The sequence below is a fragment of the Cydia pomonella genome, unplaced genomic scaffold (assembly GCF_033807575.1).
Source record: "Cydia pomonella isolate Wapato2018A unplaced genomic scaffold, ilCydPomo1 PGA_scaffold_180, whole genome shotgun sequence".
In the NCBI taxonomy this organism is placed as follows: Eukaryota; Metazoa; Arthropoda; class Insecta; order Lepidoptera; family Tortricidae; genus Cydia; species Cydia pomonella.
In genome coordinates this window covers 1-23792 of record NW_026907821.1, presented here as the reverse complement: position 1 = coordinate 23792, position 23792 = coordinate 1, and the positions used below count along the sequence as shown (strand labels likewise).

Genomic DNA, 23792 nt, shown 5'->3' with positions numbered 1-23792 from the left:
GTATTCAATAGTCGAGAAATCGTTGTCGTTACCAATTTTTAAGGATCCGTAGCCAAATGGCAAAAAACGGACCCCTTATGGATCCGTCATGTCTGTATGTCTGTCCGTCCGTATGTCACAGACACTTTTTTCCGAAACTCCAAGAACTATACTGTTGAAACTTGGTAAGTAGATGTATTCTGTGAACCGCATTAAGTATTGACACAAAAAATGAAAAAAAAAATTTTTTGGGGGTTCCCCATACTTAGAACTGAAACCCAAATTTTTTTTTTCATCAAAGCCATACGTGTGGGGTATAGGAATAGTTTGCGCGAGCGACACTTCCAAAGTGGTAAAATGTGTATCCCCCCCCCCCCCCCCCCCCCCCCCCCCTCTGTAACTTCTAAAATAAGAGAATGATAAAACTAAAAAAAATATATGAGGTACATTAACATGCAAACTTCCACCAAAAATTGGTTTGAACGAGATCTAGTAAGTAGTTTTTTTTGAATAGGTACGTCATAAATGGTACGGATCCCCCCTTCATGGGCGAGTTCGACTCGCACTTGGCCGCTTTATTGATATTTATTTTAGCTAGATGTATAAATACACGCGTTGTACCTGCTTGCCAACAAAATATATGTTAATTTAGATACTTGCCTAATAAGAAGACCTCATGATAAATCTACACATAATTTTTTGATAACAAGGGTTCTGCAAGAGCAGTCAATGTTTGGGAATTCGTATCAATTTTCTCGTTCTAATAGCCACTCATTTTTTTTAAATTTGATTCATTTGAATTGTACTGAAAAAGTCCGTTATTTCTTATAAGAATGAAATAGTGGAAGTATGATTTAATTAAATATATATTAAACACACTGCAGTTGTTTAAATGAAACATGGTTTAAGAGAATCTGGTAAATTATATTGCATGTAAATACATATTATAGAAAAACTAAAATTATACAAAATAAATTAACCTCAATTAAATTACATACAAGATAATAATAAAATAATTACTAAAATAAATGTACTAAAAATCATAAGCATAACATATCAACGGGTGGAAACATTCCTACAATACCAGACTTTGTAGAAAATGTAGATACTAGTTTAGTGGTCTCCGACTTGTGTCTGAAAGTAAAGAAATCTGCTTATTATAAAACATTATCAAAATGAAAATGTTATTGATAGATAGAGAGATAGAATACTCTTTATCTGCACACTTCAGTAAAAAGATAGATTTAATATTATTTACAAGATATAATATCATTCATATATCATTAATATTATAACTTGTAAATTCTAAGAAAAAAACCATCTTTGATTTTGACAGCTGGTGGAGGGCGCTGCACGGCTACGTAAGTTATGCATAAGGAAGGTAGAGGCAAGGAACAGAAACTCCTTAGGCAGAATTGTTGCAAAAGTGTCCAGCTGTCAGCTATAAATAATAGTTCCAAATCTCTCCAGAGTGGCGCTAGAGTATCTAAGAACATAGGCGATATTGACGGAGTGAAGTACGCTGTCTATGATTTGATTTTTTTTTGGTATATGGAGATTATGTTTCTTGCCTCTACCTTCCGTAGTTATGCAGAACACTCTGATTGTCAAAAGTTGACGTTTGAAAATCCATTACCGTTCAGCGCCATCTACTTCAGCAGTCAAACTCGGGGCAAGATTTTTTTCAGACTTTACTAAGTATGTAACTTTTATGAATAAAGAAAAGAAAAACTTTATTTCAAGCAACTAGTGGCCCATAGATAAATACCTTAGCACTGAGATTTAAGGTACAATATACATTGGACTTTCGGGAAATTGAAATATGTTCGAATTTTTATGAAAAAACCTTGTATATTGGCGGCCTGGAAAAGGGTTACGTGACGGGTGATTACAGGTATAGGGAGCGAGCATAACCTGTAAAAGGCAGCACAGGCGACTTCAGATTATTGGTGAGCGATAAATGTAAATATGAAATTTATGCTTTCAATGTAGCTCAAAGATGGCAAACCAAGAAAACATCCGAGTCCGGTAGATGGCAGCACTAAAGGCGTGAATGGTCAATATACATGTTTATGTTTCCGATTCACGCCACACGATGGTAGGTCCTCCAATGACCACGGTCCCTATACCTAAATGTCACACACTAATTTGCAAAAAACTGTGAGATGTTCTCGTAGTTGTCTACGTCAATATAATAAATCGAAGTAAGTGTATTATTAACCTTGTCAGTGTCAGGGACTGCAGCGCTATTCGGCGAGTCTGGGTTCAGCCTTTTTATAAACAATTCTAACAACTCCTCTGTTGTGTTAACAATTTCACCGCAATCGTGTTCGCAAATATATGAACTGAAAGTTAAATATTACATTAAAACTTCTTGGTACATCTTTCCACATAGTTCCTAAATAGCAATAAGTACAATTTTTTTTTCGTTAAGTTACATTTCAATATGATTATTTACATCTATGTATATTCTCAAAAACAAAAACTCATTGGAAGGACTCTCTAGGATGGATTTCAGAAGCCACCAAGATTTTTGCTGTAAATGGGGGTGGTGGGGTCTCTCAACATTATTTTAATATCTACGTCAATTAAGTTACTGGGCCAAGTTTGGTATCGTTTTCGTATAAATCGGGGATGCCGAATTCATTTATGGTATCACATTGGCAGCGTTTCGAAGTAAAAACACATGAAATATAAAAAAAAAAACACGTATAACTGCTTAACCGACTTAGTTGAAATGAAGTATATAAATTTTTAGAATCCCAGGGAAGGACATAAGATATTTTGTTTATCAGAAATCATCTTTTAAAGGAATGAAAAAGGGGGGGGGGGGGTTGGGGGGGCTACTCATACCATACTATTTTTCGCTAATCCGCTCACCCACTCCGAGTAGCTAGCGGACGACCTTAGGAGCTGCTCGTCGTATACGCTTTATTTTGTATTATTATTGACATTTTAGCTTATTGTATAATTGATTGTATATTTGATTTTACATTCTTTACAAATGTTATGATAATGCCTACCCTTGCTCAAGAGGATGTGGGATCGGTCGTCCAGGTATGCAAATTCCTGCGATTTCTCCGTATTTAAATTTGGTTTTATCGGCAGGAACAGGTGCTGTAGAAATAATTTCTTGCCAAAGTCTCAGATTAAGCTCATCCTTCACTACTTCGGTTGGTGCTCCACATGATAAACATTTCTCGTCGCGTTGTACTTTTTTATCCGTTGGATATGTCTTAGGTGGCATAACAATCGTAAACATGTCGTCTAAATCCTTATCCATTCTCGTAAAACGTTGCTGCATACTGTCGTTTAATGTGGCTAATTGGATTATATCAGCACACGCTCCGCATTTTGCAACGAAGTTGTCTATTGCGAACTGAGGAGGAGAGGTGTTTAGATGATTAAGATTAACAAGAAAATAGAAGTTTTACAAATGTAAAAAATGCAACTCGCTCTGTTTTTACAAGCTTTTATCTTTATGCCCTGTTATTTAATGTGGGTCAAATCTTGGGACCTAAACTTGACCCACTGCCCGATTTCTGATTGAGCTGAAATTTTTCATACATATGTAAATCGGATGACAATGCAATATTATGATGACATGGTGCTGATCTGATGATGGAGACAGGTGACCATGGGAACTCTGTGATAAAACAACGCAAACTAATTGTGTTTGGGGTTTTAGAGTTCGTTTTCTTTGTTATAGTTGTAACTTTAACATTGTGTGCTCGCATATGTATAATGAAAAAAATAATTGAGGCTATATACGTGCTACTGCTCGCCACAGGCCTCCTCTTATACGCGAGAGGGCTTGGGCTTATAGTCCCCCTCACTAGCCCAATGCGGATTGGGGATTTCACATACACCTTTAATAATTTAATAGAAACTCGCCTCGGGTCTAGAGCTCTCATACGCTAGATTGTCAAAGTTAGAAATCTAAATCCTTACCTGCCAATCACATTCCTTTGAAAATATTTTCAATCTGAGATTTTGAAAGGTATCTTTGTTACTTGCGGTTACAGCGCCAAATTGAGATTGAGTCAGCAAACCGTTTATGTCCTTAAGAGTCAACTTATCGCTTAGTGCTTCAAACATTTGTTGTCGAGTACACTTTCGATTGCGAAGCAGTTCAACTTTTTTCGCAAGAGTCTGTCATAGCAAAAGAAAAAAATAGATTGTACAAACTATCTTTGAAATTGAGGTAACTGATAATTTACAACTTACTTCCAATTTTTTAAGATAATGTTCAATATCATGCTTCAATTCAACTTGTATGTATTCTGTGTTGACTAAATCACTTTTATATTCTAAAAAGGTCTCAACTATTTGTGCAACGGCTGAAAATAATATTAAAACTTCATATAACTTCTTGAAGTTTTTTTGTACATTTGGCTACTTATTATAATAATGGCTCATCGTACATTTCATGCCGTTAACAGAAAAATGACGTCACGATACATAGAGTATGATTCCAATTAATATTTTCGTAATAATTAATCATTTGTCAACCTCCTTAACTCGTGTAGATTCTTGACAATCAGTACTGAAACGTCTAACTGCGACTTTCATCTTATTATCACTCAACTAAATAGTAAATTATTAGTTTATCAAATAATACATATTTTTGATGTTTAACAGTGTATTTTATGTAACAAGTATTTATTTTTCTCGCGTCAATTGGTAAGTTATCTAAATTTGTAGTGTTGTAAAAAAACTGCCTGTATGGTGAATTACGTCATTTTTGCGTGAACGGCATGAAATGTAACATAAATAACATTATGAAATTTCTATTTTAAAATTTTGGTTTGATGATGTTAGCCTACTTTCTATCCTTCTTATAATAAACTACTTATTGGTAATGGCTCACTATTTTTTGGGATTTCATTAGTATTTTAATTAAAATAGAGACCCTCTTGACTCACAGTTAACCACAATGTCATAAACTCAGTAGGTTTTTTTTCAATATTTTCAGATGCATTTCGTACAATAAATCAAACAAAAGTGAAAAAAAGAACACAGTAAAATATCAAATACCAGCCGCATCTTCTTTTGGAGACAACAAAGAGTCGGCGACTTTGTCCAATGCCGTTTCCAAGTCGGCTTGCATCAGCAGTAAGTTATCTTGAAACAAAGCTATCTAGAAAAGCGAGGAAAAAAAATATGTTACTTTTCTTTTATTTAGCTTATTTACAACAACAATAATAATTTGAACAAAATAATGACCTGGGTTGTCATACGCTCATCAATATCAGCAACTGCTTTTCCACATTTTTCGATCTTATAATGCAATCCGAATATTTCATTAAAATGTTTTTGAATTAAAGCTACTCGGATCTCTGTAAAATAAACAATGCTTCTTTGATTTGAATGATTCACAATAATAATATACTGTTGCCGGAGTCTTCTTAGTCAGTCTAACGCGATTTTATTAACTCTAAGTGTAATAACTTCGTGGTATAGTCACGTCTGAAAACATCGACACGATCGAAGTGCCAAAAATATGTATACACGACTTTATGGCCCATATATTAGGGTACTGTATAGATATTTTTGGCACTTTGTCCGTATCGATATTTTCAGACGTGACCGTACTAACCACAGCCATAATAGCACTTGTGGTAGTGCCGTTCTCGAGAACGTTCTCTTTCGAGAATATTCCCCATAGTAAACAGAAAACGTTCTCGGGAACGGCACAACTCTAATAGCACTGTTATTTATTCCAAAGGTAAGTAGTATGGTGTTCCTGATGATGAGTAAGGTTTCCGTGCTCATCGCTTATAAAAAAACTAGATAAATTACCGTTTCCTCCTAGAGCTCGGCCACATTTTTCAATTCTTGCATCGGCGATTGCCTGTTGTATCTCTCTTACAACGGAGAAAAGTATTTTTTCCAGTTCATCACTGAAATAAATTATAACTTTATAATACTTGTGATGATGCTGCGGCCACAGCCTTAGAGATATGGAGTTTGCCGAATACGAATATTTGGCCAAATGCTTGGTCCCGATCTTACCGAACCAAATTTTCGGCCGAATTATTCGGTACATCTGTATCATTCTAAAAAACCAATCCCTAGAACGAAACAGGTAAAAAAGGCAAGGGACTCGCAAACAAAATCGAAATAACCCAAAAGTATCTCATCGTGTGTTTTCATTAATAATATTAACATTTCATATTTAAATTAAGTAAAGTAAGACATTTCTATTTTAATTTTTAATTTGATAATTTTATTTATTTTCGTTGGCATTATTGGTTTTATGATTATCTTGTTTTTTGTTTGTTGATTATTATATTATTATTATTTGGTATACAATTGACGATCTTTTTGTGAAATTGTGCTATTTTTAAGTGAAAATAACATGTAATTTCCAATTAGAAATAAATATATCTAATCGAATCAAATGATAAAATTGATAACGAGAGAAGGTGCTTGAAAAGTTCTGAAGGAGCTTTCATTTTACAGTTAGCACAATCGGATTATGACGAACCTCGAAATCTCTGGAACAGTCATGAAATTTGGTATGTTTATAAATTAAAGTCCCCTTTTTCATGCCCACGCCATTTGACATTTGGGGACCTTGAGGAATCGCAGCCATCTTGAATATGTGTACCATCCAGGAGAGATTCGCGTTTTACTCTAAAGCTACATTCTTTATGAAAATATAGTGTAAGGCAACATTAAAGCTTATTAAATTCTACACAAAAAAGTCCTGGATATCTTTGCGGAAAAAAAATACATCTTGTTATAGAAAATACTTGCGTAATCTAAGTTTAACGCTTATACACTTCCAGGGGACATTCTCTTAATAGGAAACTCGGAGGAATATGAATTCCACTTTTAACTATACATTTGTACGTGATCTACCCCAATATTAACATTTTACTCGACTGCATCTTAATCAGAAAGACGTTTCGGTAGATTCCTCTTACGTTTCACAACTTGTTTACACTTGTTTTATTACAGAAAAATTAAATCAACGCCTTGAGAGGACTCCGAATATTAAATCATATTTGTTCTTCTACATTAGTAGATCTATAATTAGTACACGAGTGCTACGCAATACAAAGTTACTAAAATTAACGGAGGAAAACTTTTTAGGGCCAAATAATGTGATTGCAAAAATACATTTTAGGTCTTAAATGGGGTTCAAACAATAGTGACAATAGTGAAAGTGGAATTCATATTCCTCCGAGTTTCGAGAGAGTATTAAGAGAATGTCCCCTCGACGTGAAAAAGCGTTAAACTTAGATTCAGCAAGTATTTTCTATAACAAGATGTATTTTTCTGCAAAGATATCCAGCATTTTTTTGTGTAGAATTTAATAAGAATGTAGCTTTAGAGTAAAACGCGAATCTCTCCTGGATGGTACACATTTTCAAGATGGCTGCGATTCCTCGAGGTCCCCTAATATCAAATGGTGTGGACATGGAAAAGGGGCCTTTAGTTTATATACATACCAAATTTCATGACTGTACAACAGATTTCGAGGTTGGTCTTAATCCGATTGTGCTAGAAGCGAAGCATATAAATAAAACTATTGGTGCAATTTTATTCACATTAAGAATGTTTATCTACAGATGTTGGCAAGTTAAACTAGTAGATACTAAGTTAAAAACTATACTTGCCTAATAATATCAAATGTGAAAGTAATCTTTCTGTCTGTTACTTCCTCACGCTTAACCTAAGCCGCTGAGTCAATTAAGATGAAATTAGGTATGGGTATAAATAAATAAATGAGTGTAAATAATTGTGGGTCCCAGGGAAGGACATATGACCTGCTAACATGAGTTACGTTCTTGCGCGCTACTCCATATATCTTGCGTGACTGACTTCAAGGATGGACTCGCATGCGAGAACGCAACTCATGCTAGACGGTATGATAGATAGTTTTATCATCATTCTACAGATGAAGACATTGTGACTTTTTCAGCTACATGCTTACTAGAAGTAATATGTTAAGTATTATGAGATAAGACTCGAGAATAATCCCAAGTGAATGAAGGAATGAATATTGATGAACCAACGTGAATTATTATGATTAATCATTAAAAAAATATATATTATCATACTTCATTTCTCCATGTCTCACGTTTTCTTGTAGTTTACTAGGTACTACAGCTTGACCTCCTAGACTAGATTCAAAAGCCTGACCACCAGACGCTTGAAATGTTTGGTTGTCGGTGTCATGCGCTTCTAGCAGCCCCGTTATTGGATCTGATTGAGGGCCTGATATTTTAAAGCTTTTGGGTTCATTCCCCGACACAGATATTTCGTTCAAAACTGCTTGTAGTTCTGTTTTCGGTACTTGACTTGCGAGTTGTGTGACAATCTTCAATAAATGCGCAAGTCTGTTTTCTGCTCTATCTAGCCGTACCGAAATATTCATAGCTGCTTTGGGATGAGTCATGGAAGTGGTTTTTGTAAGATCGTCAAATTTTTTTGAGATTCTAAATTTGCTCTGTAGTTTCCGGATTTTCGCTAGCAGACGATTATACTGTTCTTGGGTTACCACTGGATTCCAATTGTCGGTCGAACCTCCTTTAAAAATATATTTTTAAATAGAAGGGAGAAAGTATACATTAAAGATTAAATTCAATTACTCTTTTCATATGTACATACGTATGTTTTCTCCCGACGGTGTTATGACGGTGGCAACTGGTATTCCAAAAATAAAAGATAATAGGTTAGTAAATAAATATAGGAAGATATAGTGAATAATGGTACTATTATTTGTGTCCATAAAGTGTGTACTTTGTATCTCATATTCTTAAGCAATTGAATTATTCTTTCGAATAATAAAACTTTCTTACCGATATATATTTTCTCGTGCTGTGTTTCTGTAATGAAATTGTGATTATAATTATATTTTTGGGGATTTTTGTATTTGATGTTTGTTCTTGTATTAACATATACATACTTCCGAGTATAGTGCTGAAATGCAATAGGTACTCACCTATAACATCATCATCACTGGATTGAAATGTAATTTTTCTTTCATGTATTTCTTTCTAAAATATTAAAAGTCAATGGTTAAATTATATTTATATCTATTTTGAAACCATATCAAAACAATAACTCGAGAACATACCCCTCTAAATATGCCAGTATATGACTTTGATCTTCTTTCAGAATCGGTTTTACCTTTATGGTCAAAAGGTTTTTTTGTTCTAGTTTCGCCACTAATTGCACTTTCACTGGAAGGTTCGTCAGATGGCGAGTAATAGTTCCTCGCTCTATTTCGTTCAGATCCTTGACCTAAGTCCCAAGACCTTTCATCGGAATGCTTTCCTGATCTACTTCGCTCGGAGGGATATGTTTCGCTATAGTCCCTTTTTCGTTCGGCTGTAGATTTTATATCCTTACGTCTTTCGGATTGAGACATGTCGTCAGAGTACTTTTGAGGTTTACCTTGTCTCGCTGAAGACATTTCATCGGAATACTTTTTGGTATTTTGTCGTGAAGCAAGAGACTTTCCCGTGTATACTCTTTGATGGGCGGCTGGAGATCTTCCATCAGAGTGTTTTCTGGTTCTTTCTCGTTCAGATGGAGATGTTTCATGACAGTACTTTCGAGCTATAAGCTGCTCAGACCTATATACTTGAGCTAGACGCTTGGTTTGTAAATGTTTTTCACCTGTACGCTTATGAGATTTTTTGGTTGAACGTTCTTCAGTCGAAGACGTTTCGGTAGAACTGTCATCAGAAAAACGCTGTCGAGGGGGTATTTTATAACTTGGCAAACTGGAACGCTTTTGTGGCCTACGTATTTTACCTGATTCATCTACTAACAATCTGGCCTTTCGTTTTTTTTTCTTTCCTTTAGTGTGAATTTTTATTTCAGTCACTACAAAGGTGGATTTTGGAGCAATTTTTTGGTGGACTTCAACTTTGAAGTGTCTTTTAAGTAGTTCCATACGCCTCGCAAGAATGAATAAAACAGACCCAACCATTTTTAAGTTAACAGGACAGTTGCTCTGTGAACGAAAACAAATTTTTAATGTTAATATACAAATATTCAATTTATTTATGAAAATCAAATACAAAAATATTGCTTGTTCGCTCTCGCTCAAAAGTAGTATTCGTTACATTCTAGAGACGCAAAGTTTTGATCCTAAGTTATCTGTTTATCAAAATATCAACCATTGTGTGGGATCTATCATAGCACCCATTTAGATTTCAATTATTTTAGCCGTGGAATCGGCCCCGGCTATATTTAATTATAATAATATACCAAAATTTTTGGATTAGTGCCTCATTTTAATTTCGCATTTTTGTAAACGACTCTAATTTGTCTACTTTGACAGAGGGCAGTTTGCTGGCGAATAAATGGAATTTAAATACTTAACATTAACCCAAGCTACTTACTCTATAAGTATGTATAAAACAAGAAGCATTCGTTGTCAATATGTATGGGCTAACGGCACTGCATCATGTGATTAGGACGTTCCTGAAAATTTCGTAATGCACTTTTATGCGGTTCCAGAAACAGGCCACGTCTCACCACATGACAGCTGCGACGATCGCCGTCAACAGCACGTTACTGGCGATGCAGGCGCCATCAAGGCTACGGTAACATTTCCATTGGACCGGCCGGTCTATAGGTACGAGTATCGTGAAGAACTTTTGGCATACAATAAAAATAAAAATGAATCTATAAGACTTACATCTGTTTCACCAAAAGAAGCGTCTATCATTTCCCTGACGGTCAAAATGTTAAAATTTGCCATGATGTATATTTATATTATTTATCAGAATCAAAAATATAAACCATTTACAAAAATGACAATAACACTAGTAATTGTCATGTAATTGCATTTTAAATGTCAAAACTAGTAAAAACTAAAGAAACGTCATATTTTCTTCTTAAATATTCTCATTAAACATATATATAGCATTTCCTGTAGATGGGCCTTATGCATGCGCCCATTAGGACAAAACAACGGGGCACTTAGGACATTTTAGAAGTAGGCAGAAATGAAAAGTGAGACTGACAAGGACAAACAATATCGCGTTCTCTGCTACATCTGCTACATCATTCGAATTTGCATCCGAAACTAGCTATGTATGTGTGCGTGCACATCTACATATGCATCCGTATGTGTACGTACTTTTCGTACTACATAAACATAATATTAGGTCTACTTGGGCGGTTTACAAGTACATTTTTTGTTTGATTTCTTATAACTTTGATAGTTTTTTTATTTACAAGATATCAAACAAAATATTAACTTGTAAGTCGCCTAAGTAGACCTAGTATTATCTATAAAAGTTTTATAAGAATGGAATCCAAAAAAAATGACATACTTTATAGTAAAGCAAGTATACGTTTATTGCTGTCAATTTGGTATAAAAGATAGTAATAGACTAGGTGTTGTAAGTACTTGAATTGTTCTTATTTTTACCTATGTTCATCTTTGTGTACAAAGCTGCATTAGCTTCGTCTTCTGTGACTTGTGTCTCAGTCTGACCTAGAACTCTTTCATGTGCGCATAACTGACTTGCCTAGTTCTCAACTGAGCGTTTCTTCTTTGACCTTAACATCCAACTGGACTTGAATTCAAGATATCCCGGTGGTAAAGTAAGGACAGGTATAGTGTATATGAGGAGTATTCCTGGTAATTTCGTCTCAGTCTCTAGCTCCGTAAACAATTCGCTCCAGATATTCTTTAAAATTAACACATGAGTAATGATGTCGCAGTTCGGGTCCTCCTTGTACTAATTAATTTCAGGCATAGGCCGTATGTCTTGTCTACGCACGTACCTCCATAGATGCACTCTATCTCGTTTTACTTAGTGGAATCAAATTGCATACATTTTAGAAGAGTGTCATCGGACATGTTTATCGTAAACACAATTGAAATAATCATCGCTTGTTTTCATCTGATGATAATGATGATATTTTCTTCTTACTATCGAAAATATCGGAACCTCCCAGCATTGTCTTGAACACTGTAAAATTTTTAAACCTCCAGGTTAATAACATGTTACAAACATTGGGACTTTTGGGATTCTTATTTCCCAAAACAACAACATTATGAATAAAGATAAGTCTTGACATACGAGGTATATGCAACCTTCTTAAAGTTTGTATTCATGCCTTTAAATTGTATCCATTATAGTGACATCTGGTGATGTAGTTTACACAAACGGTATAATAATATATTATAAATAAAACGAGATTTACAGAAACATGATTTATATTTATAAAATATTTACAGATTTTCCTTTCATAAGCTTATGTTACATTTTGACACCATCAACTTGGATAATACATTTTTATTTACAGAAGTCGTAGATGTAGCAATAAAATATAAATATTTTAATCTAATTTAATGGTTGACCCTGTCTTAAGAGACGTAAATGAAAAAGTCATTAGTTTGCGACAACCGTTTCACTGCGCGTTAGAATCAACTAATATTTGAACAATTTGAAATTTGTCTATCTAAATAATCTACCTAATATGAGCTAATTAGTTAGGCATGGGTCCGACAGTCAGTGGTACCCGGAAACGCGCAAGTGGGCGCTTCTAGGGGCGGCGGGGGCGGCGGAGACGCGGCGGGGGGCGCTGCGCCCGCGCCTATGCTTTGACTAGAGGTTGTCTGCGCTACAGACGACGTCGGCCTCGACACAAGTATCAAACGATGATCTTGTTTAGAGTTATCGGTTTTAACCGTTACTGAGTCTTTGTTAGGCTTTCCCTCATGTTTATCATATGTTTTTCTTTCATAATGAAGAATAGCGAGCGGAGGCATAGAATGAACGTAAGCATGCGGTTCATAGTTATCGTCGACGTAATCGTTTGGGTTCCACGCTGCAGTAGTAGTGGTGGGAATGGTAGTGCTCATACTATCTGTGGTTGTAGCCCTAGACGTGACTGAAGCCTTGGTAACAACATGCTTACTAGTTACTAATTCAGACGACACAGTTGCGGTCGCGGGGATTGTAAAAATCCTTCTCTTCTGATTCGATCTAATCTTCCTTCGTTTTTGTAATTTTGGCACATCGAGAAAGAATGGATCAAATATAAGATCTGACTCCTTGTAGTCGTCGTAGTTTATTGGCACAATGGGTTTCACTGCACTGACAACGTTTCCAACAGTGTAGTTTAATCTCTTCCCGTTGCTATCGCTGACCGAAGCGCTGGCGGTGACAATAACCCGCGGTGGGCTTTTTGGCTTGTTCTGTGGCGCGTGAGGTGGTGCAACAGATCGCGCAGAAAGAGTTGATTCGTTATCGGGTACAACTGATTCATCGCTCCTCTTACGATCATAATAGAATGGATCAAAAGGTAAAGGCCTCTGAGCCGGCAAGGGCAGGTAACCTTGAGGTTGTTGTTTATGCTTCACTGCCATTTCATGGCGTTCAGATGATTGTGAAGTTGGCCCTGGACGCAATAGTTGATCCCGGGGATCTAAGGTAGTAGGTCGGAAAGGTTGAGGCTTCTGTACAAAAGGCGCTGGTCGTGGTGCGGTACGGGATGATTCATATTGGAAATGATCAAACTGATGAGGAGGAGCATGGGTTATAAAAACTCCGTCAGCAGGACGAAAACTTTGGCGCTGAAACGAAATAGCCTCCGAACCAGGTCCTCGGTGTCGGTAGATAAATTCTTGTGGAGATAAGAGTGACGGATCAGAAGTAGGTGATGCAGACACAGAAGCTAGTGAGGAGGCGTGCGACGGAGGAGACAGAGACGACAACGGAGGGCTTTGTGAGGGATTCAAATATGGCCCAGAAGGAGGTTGGTGGTGAAATAAAGTGGATGGCGTAAATGTTGCAGTAGGTTGCGGCTTTCTAGTGGTAGTTGTTGAAGTAGTCGTTGTTGTTGTGGTAGTGGTCGGAGCGTGCGTGAGAGTAGTTGTAGAGGGAGAGTAATCATCGTCGTAATCAGGATTTTCGTTATCGAATTCTTCTTCTTCTTGATTTTCTGAAAAAGTGAAGAATATGTTAAATTAATGCATATAATTAAAAAAACCCTTAAAAGCCATATTGTATTGAAACATGATGGAAGTCTTTGGTGGCTACTAGTAACAGGCCCCTGGAGGTTCATATGATTTGTTTTGTTAAGTAGAATTCTTTGGGGGCGTTAAATACCGTCGGCAATAAAGCTGTTTTTAAAACTGTTACTTTTTGTACAAATATATTTATATTAGGTATTATTGTTTATCCTCTAGCCTATAAGTAATAAATAATACAAACCCTCGTTGGCTTCTTCGTGCTCAGGCGACGTAAACCCAGAACTAGTTGGGAGATAATGATTATTATTTTGATGCTCTTCTTTTTTCGTATCTAATACAGGGTCTTCCGTCGAATCCTCGATCTCTGCTTGGATTATGTGTGTTTTATCACTTTGTGCAGGAGGCTCAGCTGCTGGAGGGGGCGCAGGGCTTGCCGTTTTACTTGGTTTGGTTTGTTGATTTGTTTGTTCAGTCGTTTCTCCTTGAGGTTTAGATTGGTCTGGCTGCATTATGGGTGGTGCGAGTGTGCTCCCATATAATTCTAAATTTAAACTATAAAACTTTTCAGACTTTGTACAATCTACTTCATCCACCCGTTCACATACTCTTGTCTCCTGAAAAAATGAATAACATTTTTGTACTGAACTTATTTACAATTTATTACAATATGGCGGTTACGACACTGGATGCGATTCGCACCTCGCTCCGATGTTTGAGCCAGATAACGCTATGCGCGTATTATAGCAACATCCCGCTTGCATGCCGGAGCGACGTGAGAATCGCATCCAGTGTGATAATCGACTCAATTAAATTCAGTTTTTCCGAGTGAAGTATCCAGTTCATTACTATTATTATGCATATTGCATGCATGCATGCATGCACCCTTCGCTGCTCTAACCCCTGCGAGTACCCCCAGCAGGCTTCAAGGAACCCCGCCGGGTGAGGTCCGCTCTTAACCGCCTAAGAACAGGAGATGGCAACTGTGGCCACCACTGGTACAAATGGGGCTAGAGCTCCTCTCCTGCCTGTAACTGCGGGCATCCAGACCAGACCATTAACCACATCATTCTGGAGTGCCCCCTTACTAGATACATAGGCCATGTAGACGATTTTAAGATCCTGCCAGAAGAAGAAAGAGACAATAAAAAAAAAATAATATCATAGCTCGGACAGGTTATTACAAAAACGAACGGCAATAGAACAAGACCTAGTTTTTTGTACAATTTTGTGTTGAGATTTTGAGTATAATTTGGAAATATTATTAAATAAAAACCGGCCAAGTGCGAGTCGGTCTCGCACAGGAAGGGTTCCGTACCATTATCTATAAAAACGGTCAGGCATCCAAGTACTGACCCCGCCCGACGTTGCTTAACTTAATTTCGGTGATTGGATGAGAACCTCGAGATTGGAAAGAAATATTTATTTTATTCTGTGTTTTAGTACATGTTGTTATAACGGCAACAGAAATACATAATCTGTAGAAATTTCAACTGGCTAACTATCACGGTTCATGAGATACAGCCTGGTGGCAGACGGACGGACCGACGGACGGAGAGCAGAGTCTCAGTAATAGGGTCCCGTTTGACCCTTCGGGTACGGACCACTAAAAAATACTGTTCATTAAAATACTTCAATACATCTTCTTCTATTTTCGAGATGTAATTGATTGAATATGCTGTTACAAATTAAATTTGTTTCCAAGCTTATAGCATCGTTCGCACACGTTCTGCTTGATACAAAATTAATTTTGTTTAAATATGGTTTTTGATGACTTGTCCGAACTCTGAGTATTATGCTATATATTTAACGTGTTGGTATAATGTGCGTATTATAATGTTATTTTGAAGCAGGTATTAACTAGACTGTCGTCAAGCCATTGAACTATTATTGCTACGTTTAGAACCGGTACAGGGAACTAGTATTTTGCGCCATGAGTTGTTGTTGTTTTGACAACAAACCATAGAAGCGGAGCGTGAATCTCGCGATCTGAACACGTAAGTGCCATGAATTTTTACGGTTCTTACGATGTTTTGGTCGCGTGGTATAGGTTGCGATTGCGACATTTCGTTGTTTGGTATGGCTTCTCTATAGTAATAATAACTCAATGCGCCTTTATATTTGACAGTTAAGTTTCTTCGAAATATATAAAGCTGTGCGGCTATCAGCTGCCTAAGTTCCCCTAGTGTTCTACCTAAGAGCAAAGAGAATTTGAAATTGAGGTGTAAGTATTATCAAGGAAAACTTTGTGGTCACAGTACATTTACTGCCATCTTTCGACACATGATTAAAACCTTTAGACCGCTATTTGAGTTTGGTCCTTACTCTTATTCTCATATGTGTTAAATCTGTTAAATATCAAAAAGTGGCGCCATCTAATAGAGCAAAGGTCAAAGGTATGACGGCATCGCCACTTTTTGATATTTGACAAATTTAACACAGTAGTGAAAGAATAAGGATCAAAGTCAAATGGCGTTCTAAATGTTCTAATCGTGTGTCGAAAGATGGCAGAAAATTTACTGTGGCTACAAATTTTTCTTTTATAATCCACCTCTATTTCAAATTCTCTTTGCTAAGAGTCGCATGAACATAACTGCCGTCATAGATACAGTCGACATGTATGAAACAGCATAAAATTTGGCATAAACATTAAAATAATTAAAGTAATGAAATGAATATCTGTCTGATAAAGTAAGGATGCTAAGCATGAAGAATTTCGTTCATTGACCCGCCTGTCCCTATTCCTAACGCACGCGCATAATTATATTGCTTTCCCGCTCGCACAGTGTCATTGAGCGTGGGCATTACAGTGGGCCAGCGGGCAAATATTTTAACATGTCACTTTACGGCAGCTATGACACTATTGTCCATCTTGATGTGTTACCTGATCAAAGACGGTGCCGTTAAGGCAAAGGAACTTGATGTCCATGGGCTCGTCCTGCTGGCCCACGGTGCACACGTGGAACATCTGGCATGAGGTCTCGAGGTCTGCGTAGTAGCCGCCGATGACCTTGCCAGCGCACGTGAAGTTCGTCTCGGGGAGGTTGTCGAAGTCCAAGTACTGGAATTGAGAGGATTTGGTGTTAATTGAGGGTACCGTTTGACGTTCACTAATCGCTCTTTCTAAAGATCAGGATTGAGGTGCGCTCATCACACATTGGCTTGACTAACCTTGCTCGGAAATTCCCTTGCTGGGTGTAGCCGCCGTGCGGGTCAGAATCTCGACGACTCGAATAAAACTTCGATTTATAATGAAGTGAAGTATAATCTTCCAAAAGGTACTGGTTTACAAGGGTTCTTGCCAAAACGGTTAAATGTAGAAAGTGGGTGTTGCTTATGGAGGATGATGAAAGAGTGAATTTGCAATATTTGATCAGTACAAACAGTGGTTAAAATTTAGATGCTTCTAATTGGCCGCGATACAGAATATGTGGAGCGCTCCTATTGGTGCTTTTGAAAAACCTCCGAATACTAGCCGAGCCCGACGGCTGCGTTTAGCTACTGCATTAGGAATATTTTTATATAATATTAAGTTGCATTCGCAACACTGCGTCCGATACGTTTCTGTCATTATTATTTATTGCCACGTCGACGATAGTGATCTATTGTGACGGCCCTTTAAAGTTAATTACTAATGCCCGTTGAATCCATGTGTTGTCATGCGCTTCACTTGAGCTTCACTTGCCACCTTTTTTTATACTCGGGTTTTAAATAAAGGTGGCAAGTGAAGTTCAAACTATTAACTATACCTCTATGTATGTTTATCGCTTTATAAAGTCGGCTTAATAGTTTTAGAAAAATATATCAAGTCAATCTATCGCAGAGATAGTTAATAAAATACTTATAGTAAATAATAACTGTACTTACTCCTGGTTCGATGGACCTCGATATCCGAAATTCGTTTTGGAATACGTATATCAGTAGCCACAGCCATACTGAAAATAAAATTAATACATAAAAATTTGCATGTTAGTAATAGGGGATATTATTAGGGCAAACGTCTGCGTAGAGACCGCCACTAGCACATTCTGAGGGCTTCTTATACCACGAAACACGAAAATTGAAATTTTGTTATCTACCTCTCTATCATTCTTGCATATTCGAGCGATAAAGAAGTCGGATAACGAAATTTCAATTTTCGCGATTCGCGGTAGGCCTCTGTACATTTGATGCATCAGTGTAATAGTAAAAACTTCTCAAAAAACTGTTTAAGACACAGTATGTATATAAGTAAGTTACTCTATGTTTTATGTGATGTGATAGTGCTGCTCTCTGGCGGCAGAACATTGCAGTAATACTCCCTATTATTAAAATTAAATTGTTCCCTAGTCTGGAGGGCCGGAGGAAACTTGTTTGTAGGTGAAAAGCTAAGAAGCAAACGAAGTTTTGTAAAACCTTAACACTAGGTACTTATTTTTATTCATAAAAACCTCTTCTTTTTTCAAAGTCGATTAAAAATGTATTTATGTCACTTGCGCCACTAAAACAGATCAATTGACATTTTATTCTACAAAATCCGCTCAGTATTTTTGACGCGTCAGTGGAAGACACGACACAAACATACCCACATACATAAATACTATACATAAATACTTATCTAATAACTATATAAAATACATAGATAGCGTAGTAAAATCATGGTACTTCGGGTAAAAATATATGCAGAAGGTTAAAAATATCTAATGGTCAACACCCTATGATGACAGATATCAGCGATCGATAGGGATGCTTCTTACTTTTCTATGATTGTCTTTTATAGAGTTGTAAGCAAATAACTTATTGTAAGGGATGAGGATAACCGCAACTTTAAGAAGGTAAAATAATAAAATACCTACCTTGTAACGCCGAGGCGGAGCGCCCAACCAGCGCGCCGCCGCATGAGATCCGAGCCTGCCGCCGCATCTGGAAAGTAAACAACATCACCATTTAACTAACCTTAATTTTACTCTAAACAAACGTTAACATCATATAAAGTAATACGAAACGGAACAAAATATGGGTCGCCTCATTCGCACGCGCATCACGATCGCACAATGGTTCTTTCGACATTTATAATTATTCATCTACAATGAAATAGGTATTCTGATAAATTAATTTCATCCTTAATTGCATAATATGAGAATTAAAAGTTTCGACTCTCTATTTTTTAGAGTTCCGTAGTCAACTAGGAGTCGTTATAGTTTCGCCATGTCCGTCTGTCTGTCCGTCCGCGGCTTTGCTCCGTGATCGTTAGTGCTAGAAAGCTGCAATTTGGCATGGATACATAAATCATGCATGGCGACAGAACGGTGAAACAAAAACTAAAAAAAAATATTTTGGGGTACCTAATGTGTTTTTTATATATTTTCTTCTCTTTAATCCAATGGTGTGGGGTATTGTTGGATAGGTCTTTCAAAAAGAAGTCTTTTTTGATAAATGAATATTTTCGGAAATAATCGCTCTGAAAGAAAAAAAAAATGTGTCTCCGCCCCTCTAACTTTTGAACCATGGGTCACAAAAATATGAAAAAATAATCGTTAATAAACAAAAGCATAATAATTTTTAAGTTATTGCAAAAAGTCTTCTCTCCTTAGTAAAAAGACGTAAGGTACTCTCTTATGCTTGTAATGTACAAAATGTACATGATACTGATAGTCCCCGTTTAGCTTATTTTGACAAAATGGTAACTATATACGGAACCCTGCACAGAGCATGGCCCGATATGCTCTTGGCCAATTTTTTTAATTGTAATTGAGGAAGTGATAAAAATAGGGCGAGTATTGTGCAGGCGCGAGACGATACATAGGTATTAATTAAATCATTCCGATGACGTATTCTTCAAATTTCTAATCAAAACTCTATTGTTCTGCTGATGCCAGTAATTGTTTCTTCTACATATGTTACTTCACAATGATATCTAACTAGCAATTGAAAGCTGAGAATGTCGGACAAGCTATTATCATAAGTTGAGTCCAGTTGGTACTGTAGATATGGAGTCATGGGTGTTTTAAATTAACAATTTTGTAACTGTGTGGTTTAGTACTTTTGTAGTCGTCGTAATCATTGAGTCGATTTTAAAGACAAGAAAAAAAAAGCGTTATTAATAGGGTGTGACTAGAAGTATGAAAAGGTTTCACATTATAATAGTTTCCCTTTAAACACAAATGATTAAGTACTAAAAACGAAACGTAAAAAAATACTTTTCGTTCGCATTGTCACCCCGGATGGCCCGGATTTATTTTCGACTGACGATAATCTTCTTGGCTACGGTCTCCAGGATTTTTTCGTGCGTGAGGATTTACAAAATGCAGTTTGGCACTAAATTCAAACTCTGAACCTGGGTATTATTAACTTATATCTAAATAGTTTCGGAAATTCCGCAAAGATACGTTTCGTGCTCAATCACCTTCTTCTTCCTCGCGTTGTCCCGGCATTTTGCTACGGCTCATGGGAGCCTGGGGTCCGTTTGACAACTAATCCCAAGATTTGGCGTAGGCACTAGTTTTTACGAAAGCGACTGCCATCTGACCTTCCAACCCAGAGGGTAAACTAGGTCTTGTTGGGATTAATCCGGTTTCCTCACGATGTTTTCCTTCACCGAAAAGCGACTGGTAAATATCAAATGATATTTCGTACATAAGTTCCGAAAAACTCATTGGTACGAGCCGGGGTTTGAACCCGCGACCTCCGGTTTGTAAGTCGAACGCTCTTACCGCTAGGCCACCAGCGCTCCTAGGCCACCAGCGCTCCATCACCAAACAGTAATTTTCCAATTTATTCCCCCTTTAGCTACACTACTAAGTACCTACCAATCTCATGTAATTGAATCGGACTGCGGACAGGTGTCTAAGTAAAATTAATGATGGTCATTAGGAATAACAAAACAAATTCGAAGTTACTTCATACAAGAGTACCACCTTTTTCTTTTTTTCGATACATTCGTATGATGTAACTTTCCTTTGTTTGGTAACACTGCACGCACCGCCTCTATTCAATTTAACAAATAGCTGATATATTATTGATGTCAAAATATATGATATAGGTGGGCAAGATTTCCAGCATTAAGTTCAGAGTAATTAATGTAATTATTTAACCCACAGTGCTATCGAGTCAAAAATTGTAAACAATCGCTATAGTGTTACATGAAGAAGGCCATCCATTAATTTTAAGCCTACAACATTGTAACACCCAACATACACTGTTTTGATACGTTGTCATTGCCATAATCAATATTTTCTAGTGTTAAAATAAGTAAGAGTTTCTAAATTACTTCTTGTTTTTATACTTAGTATTCAAGCGTTTTACTCTTCCTTAACTTATAAGCGTTTGTCAACCTGGTTTTGATGACCATTGTAAGTTCAAATATTTCTTTTTTATAGTAGTTTGTTAGTAAATTACCTAATTAAGCGCATATTATCTTAAAATCAACGCAGTATAATAATGTATAGAATAAGCAGAAATAACTTCCAACCAGATTTAACCGATTATCGATCGACATTCGTCACATTCACCGATAACAAAAAAATCGTGGTTGAGCGTGCATTTCCAATGCAATTGCCTTGTCAACCAAAAAGTCGTATGTTAGTACAGTGATTACAGTAACTTATGGCCTTCTTGTGCGGTTGCCACAATAACGGGTGGTTGTGTCAGAGGCAGGGCGTGGTTTCCTCAACGTAAGTGCGCCCATGCCCAGTGGTCCGGCGCAGAACTGGAGCACGAAGTTACCAATGCAATGCACACACTGCTGCAAAGTCAGTGCACAGATTATTCAGCTGATTGCGTGATGAAAATGTGAAAAAACATTTATCTTGTTTGGAACTGAATTTTCTGTAGGTACGTACGCATTTTTACTTATTACATTTAAGATACCGATAAATTGTCTGTAAATAACCTATGGTTATGGCGGTATGTAATAACGCATAAGTAACCATATTATTAATTAACGTTAAATATTACGACGCCATCTGTCATCTCATAGAAAATAGTAAAAAATTCATACAAGATTTTTTTGACGAGCTACTATGTAATTGATAGGCTTGATCATGGCTTGATGCAATTGGTCTTTAGTTTTTAAATAGGATCAACTGAGTTTAGCATAGTCATATTGAACTAACTGTTAATTATATTTCTGACCTGCTTATCGCATATGCAGTACTTTTATGAAAAACATCGTTAAAATAAAAACCTTATTAAAAGAGAACAAGATAAACAATTGCATGAATTTTCCAATGTGAATACTGCATTTGCTGTTAGCACTGCAGATTTACTGCCGATACTTTATTGCAATGCAGTTATGGGCAGTAACTGTGGACAGTAATCATAGTAACTGCTCCACTATGCACTAATCGCAATTGCACTAGTACCCTACCTACGAGTTTATCGTTGCTACTAGCTACTTAATCCATTTAAGTTAAATATCGATCGCAACAGGTATTTAATATTATATTTTTGAAACTTGATAGGTAATAGTTACCTCGTAAAAACTTGATCATTGATGTAATCAGTAACCATATTCGTCATTTCAGAAACTTGTATTTTCTTTTAAGAATAATAACAATATTTTCTTTATAAGGGGCATTTTATATCACGTTTGAGGTGTTTTTATTTCGCAATGTATAATTAATTTTGTCAAATTATGTCCAGTATATTCACTTCTGTTTGCGCAAGTACATATCTAAGTTGACTAATACCAATTAGTTTTATTAATTACTATATGATACGTAATGATTAGGTAGCAGAGTAGCAACACTCAAAACCGTTATTACGTATGCTGTCGATACGTACGAAGGTTATCAATTAGAAGCGTGCCCAAATTATATAACAGATAATAGTAGCCATATATCTGATGTAAATGGACAGCTAGTAATGACTTTACTATCCGAATATAACGGTTCTCTTTATGGTAGTATGATGATGTATTGACGGTTATTGTAACAATATTATATAGTGCTAACAGATTGCATAATTCATCAATCTTGTCTTAACGGATAACGGAACGGACGGATCAATTTTTTATGTATTTTCTGATAGATTCACTCGCCATGGACCAAGATATAAGCCAAGTTGCTCAAAAAGATCTGAGCATGATTCTTTAGTAAAGGCGTTAAAGTGCTTGTTCGGATATTTTTCAGCAGGTCGATATTTAGAACATTTACACTTTTTGTAACAAAACCTTTTCTTAAAAAAAAAAACGACTTCAAAAATGATGGAATTAAATATTATACCTTTTATGTATGCGCTAGTAACTGACAGGTTTCAAGTAGTAGTAAAGAAGAAAACAAACAAATGTATGCTGGCATTTTGCAAACGATAGGCTTCCAATTTCACTAACAGTTTCCTAAACTGTGAAAGCGTGACAAGTAGGTAAATGAACTGAACTCCTACTAAAAAAACCAACACCAAAAAGCACTCATCTTTTTTAACGAGTTTTCTACTTTGCCACTTGATGATAAGTTTGTTTTAGTATAGTTTAGTTAGCGTGACATAATGGAATGAAGACGGTACATATAAGGGCTCCTCTATACGATGGCCCAGCGTAGGCCAGTCTAAGGGACGCAGCTATGCAGTAAAATGAGAAAGCAATATCACTTGCTCCCTCTAACGCATAAATGCGTCCCTAGGACTGGCCTACGCCGGGCCATCGTGTAGAGGAGCCATAAAGGACTCATGTGTAAATTCGTGATTCCATACTACTTAGTTTCTTGGTGCCATACGCCTTTATCTAGACCCCAGCTTACGCTCAACGCATCTATCAATTGTTGAACTTATTCACTGATAATAAGGTACGGAATCGAATGACTTGTCACTGAGGTAACTCGTAAGTGTTGAGGTAACGGTGCATGTGGGCCGGCGCGCGCTGCCGTTATGTCATCAAGTA

General features: G+C 36.7%; 2 protein-coding genes and 1 long non-coding RNA gene across 4 annotated transcripts; 1 reads left to right on the top strand and 2 right to left on the bottom strand.

Annotated features, from left to right (window-relative positions):
• Positions 1-4: 4 nt before the first annotated feature.
• Positions 5-10664, top strand: LOC133533573 (uncharacterized). Its single transcript, XR_009801899.1, has 3 exons — positions 5-164; positions 4955-5094; positions 10465-10664. It is a non-coding gene; the product is annotated as an uncharacterized LOC133533573 (long non-coding RNA).
• Positions 883-10710, bottom strand: LOC133533570 (uncharacterized). 2 transcript variants are annotated; one of them, XM_061872574.1, is made up of 14 exons: positions 10646-10710; positions 9071-9955; positions 8936-8990; positions 8793-8819; positions 8602-8637; positions 8052-8520; positions 5782-5882; positions 5206-5318; positions 5017-5119; positions 4207-4319; positions 3931-4131; positions 3003-3358; positions 2201-2324; positions 883-1113 (listed from the first exon to the last, which is right to left on the bottom strand). In XM_061872574.1, the coding sequence occupies exons 1-14, from the start codon at positions 10706-10708 to the stop codon at positions 1093-1095; spliced, it is 2667 nt and encodes an 888-aa protein (XP_061728558.1). In that variant the 5' UTR covers positions 10709-10710; the 3' UTR covers positions 883-1092. The 2 variants fall into 2 exon arrangements, with proteins under 2 accessions (XP_061728558.1, XP_061728557.1); XM_061872573.1 differs by lacking the exon at positions 883-1113 and having other exon boundaries at positions 1826-2324.
• Positions 10711-12160: 1450 nt separating this feature from the next.
• Positions 12161-18877, bottom strand: LOC133533569 (mucin-2-like). The gene is made up of 5 exons (XM_061872572.1): positions 18772-18877; positions 17804-17871; positions 16821-16997; positions 14181-14553; positions 12161-13908 (listed from the first exon to the last, which is right to left on the bottom strand). The coding sequence occupies exons 1-5, from the start codon at positions 18860-18862 to the stop codon at positions 12455-12457; spliced, it is 2163 nt and encodes a 720-aa protein (XP_061728556.1). The 5' UTR covers positions 18863-18877; the 3' UTR covers positions 12161-12454.
• Positions 18878-23792: the final 4915 nt, after the last annotated feature.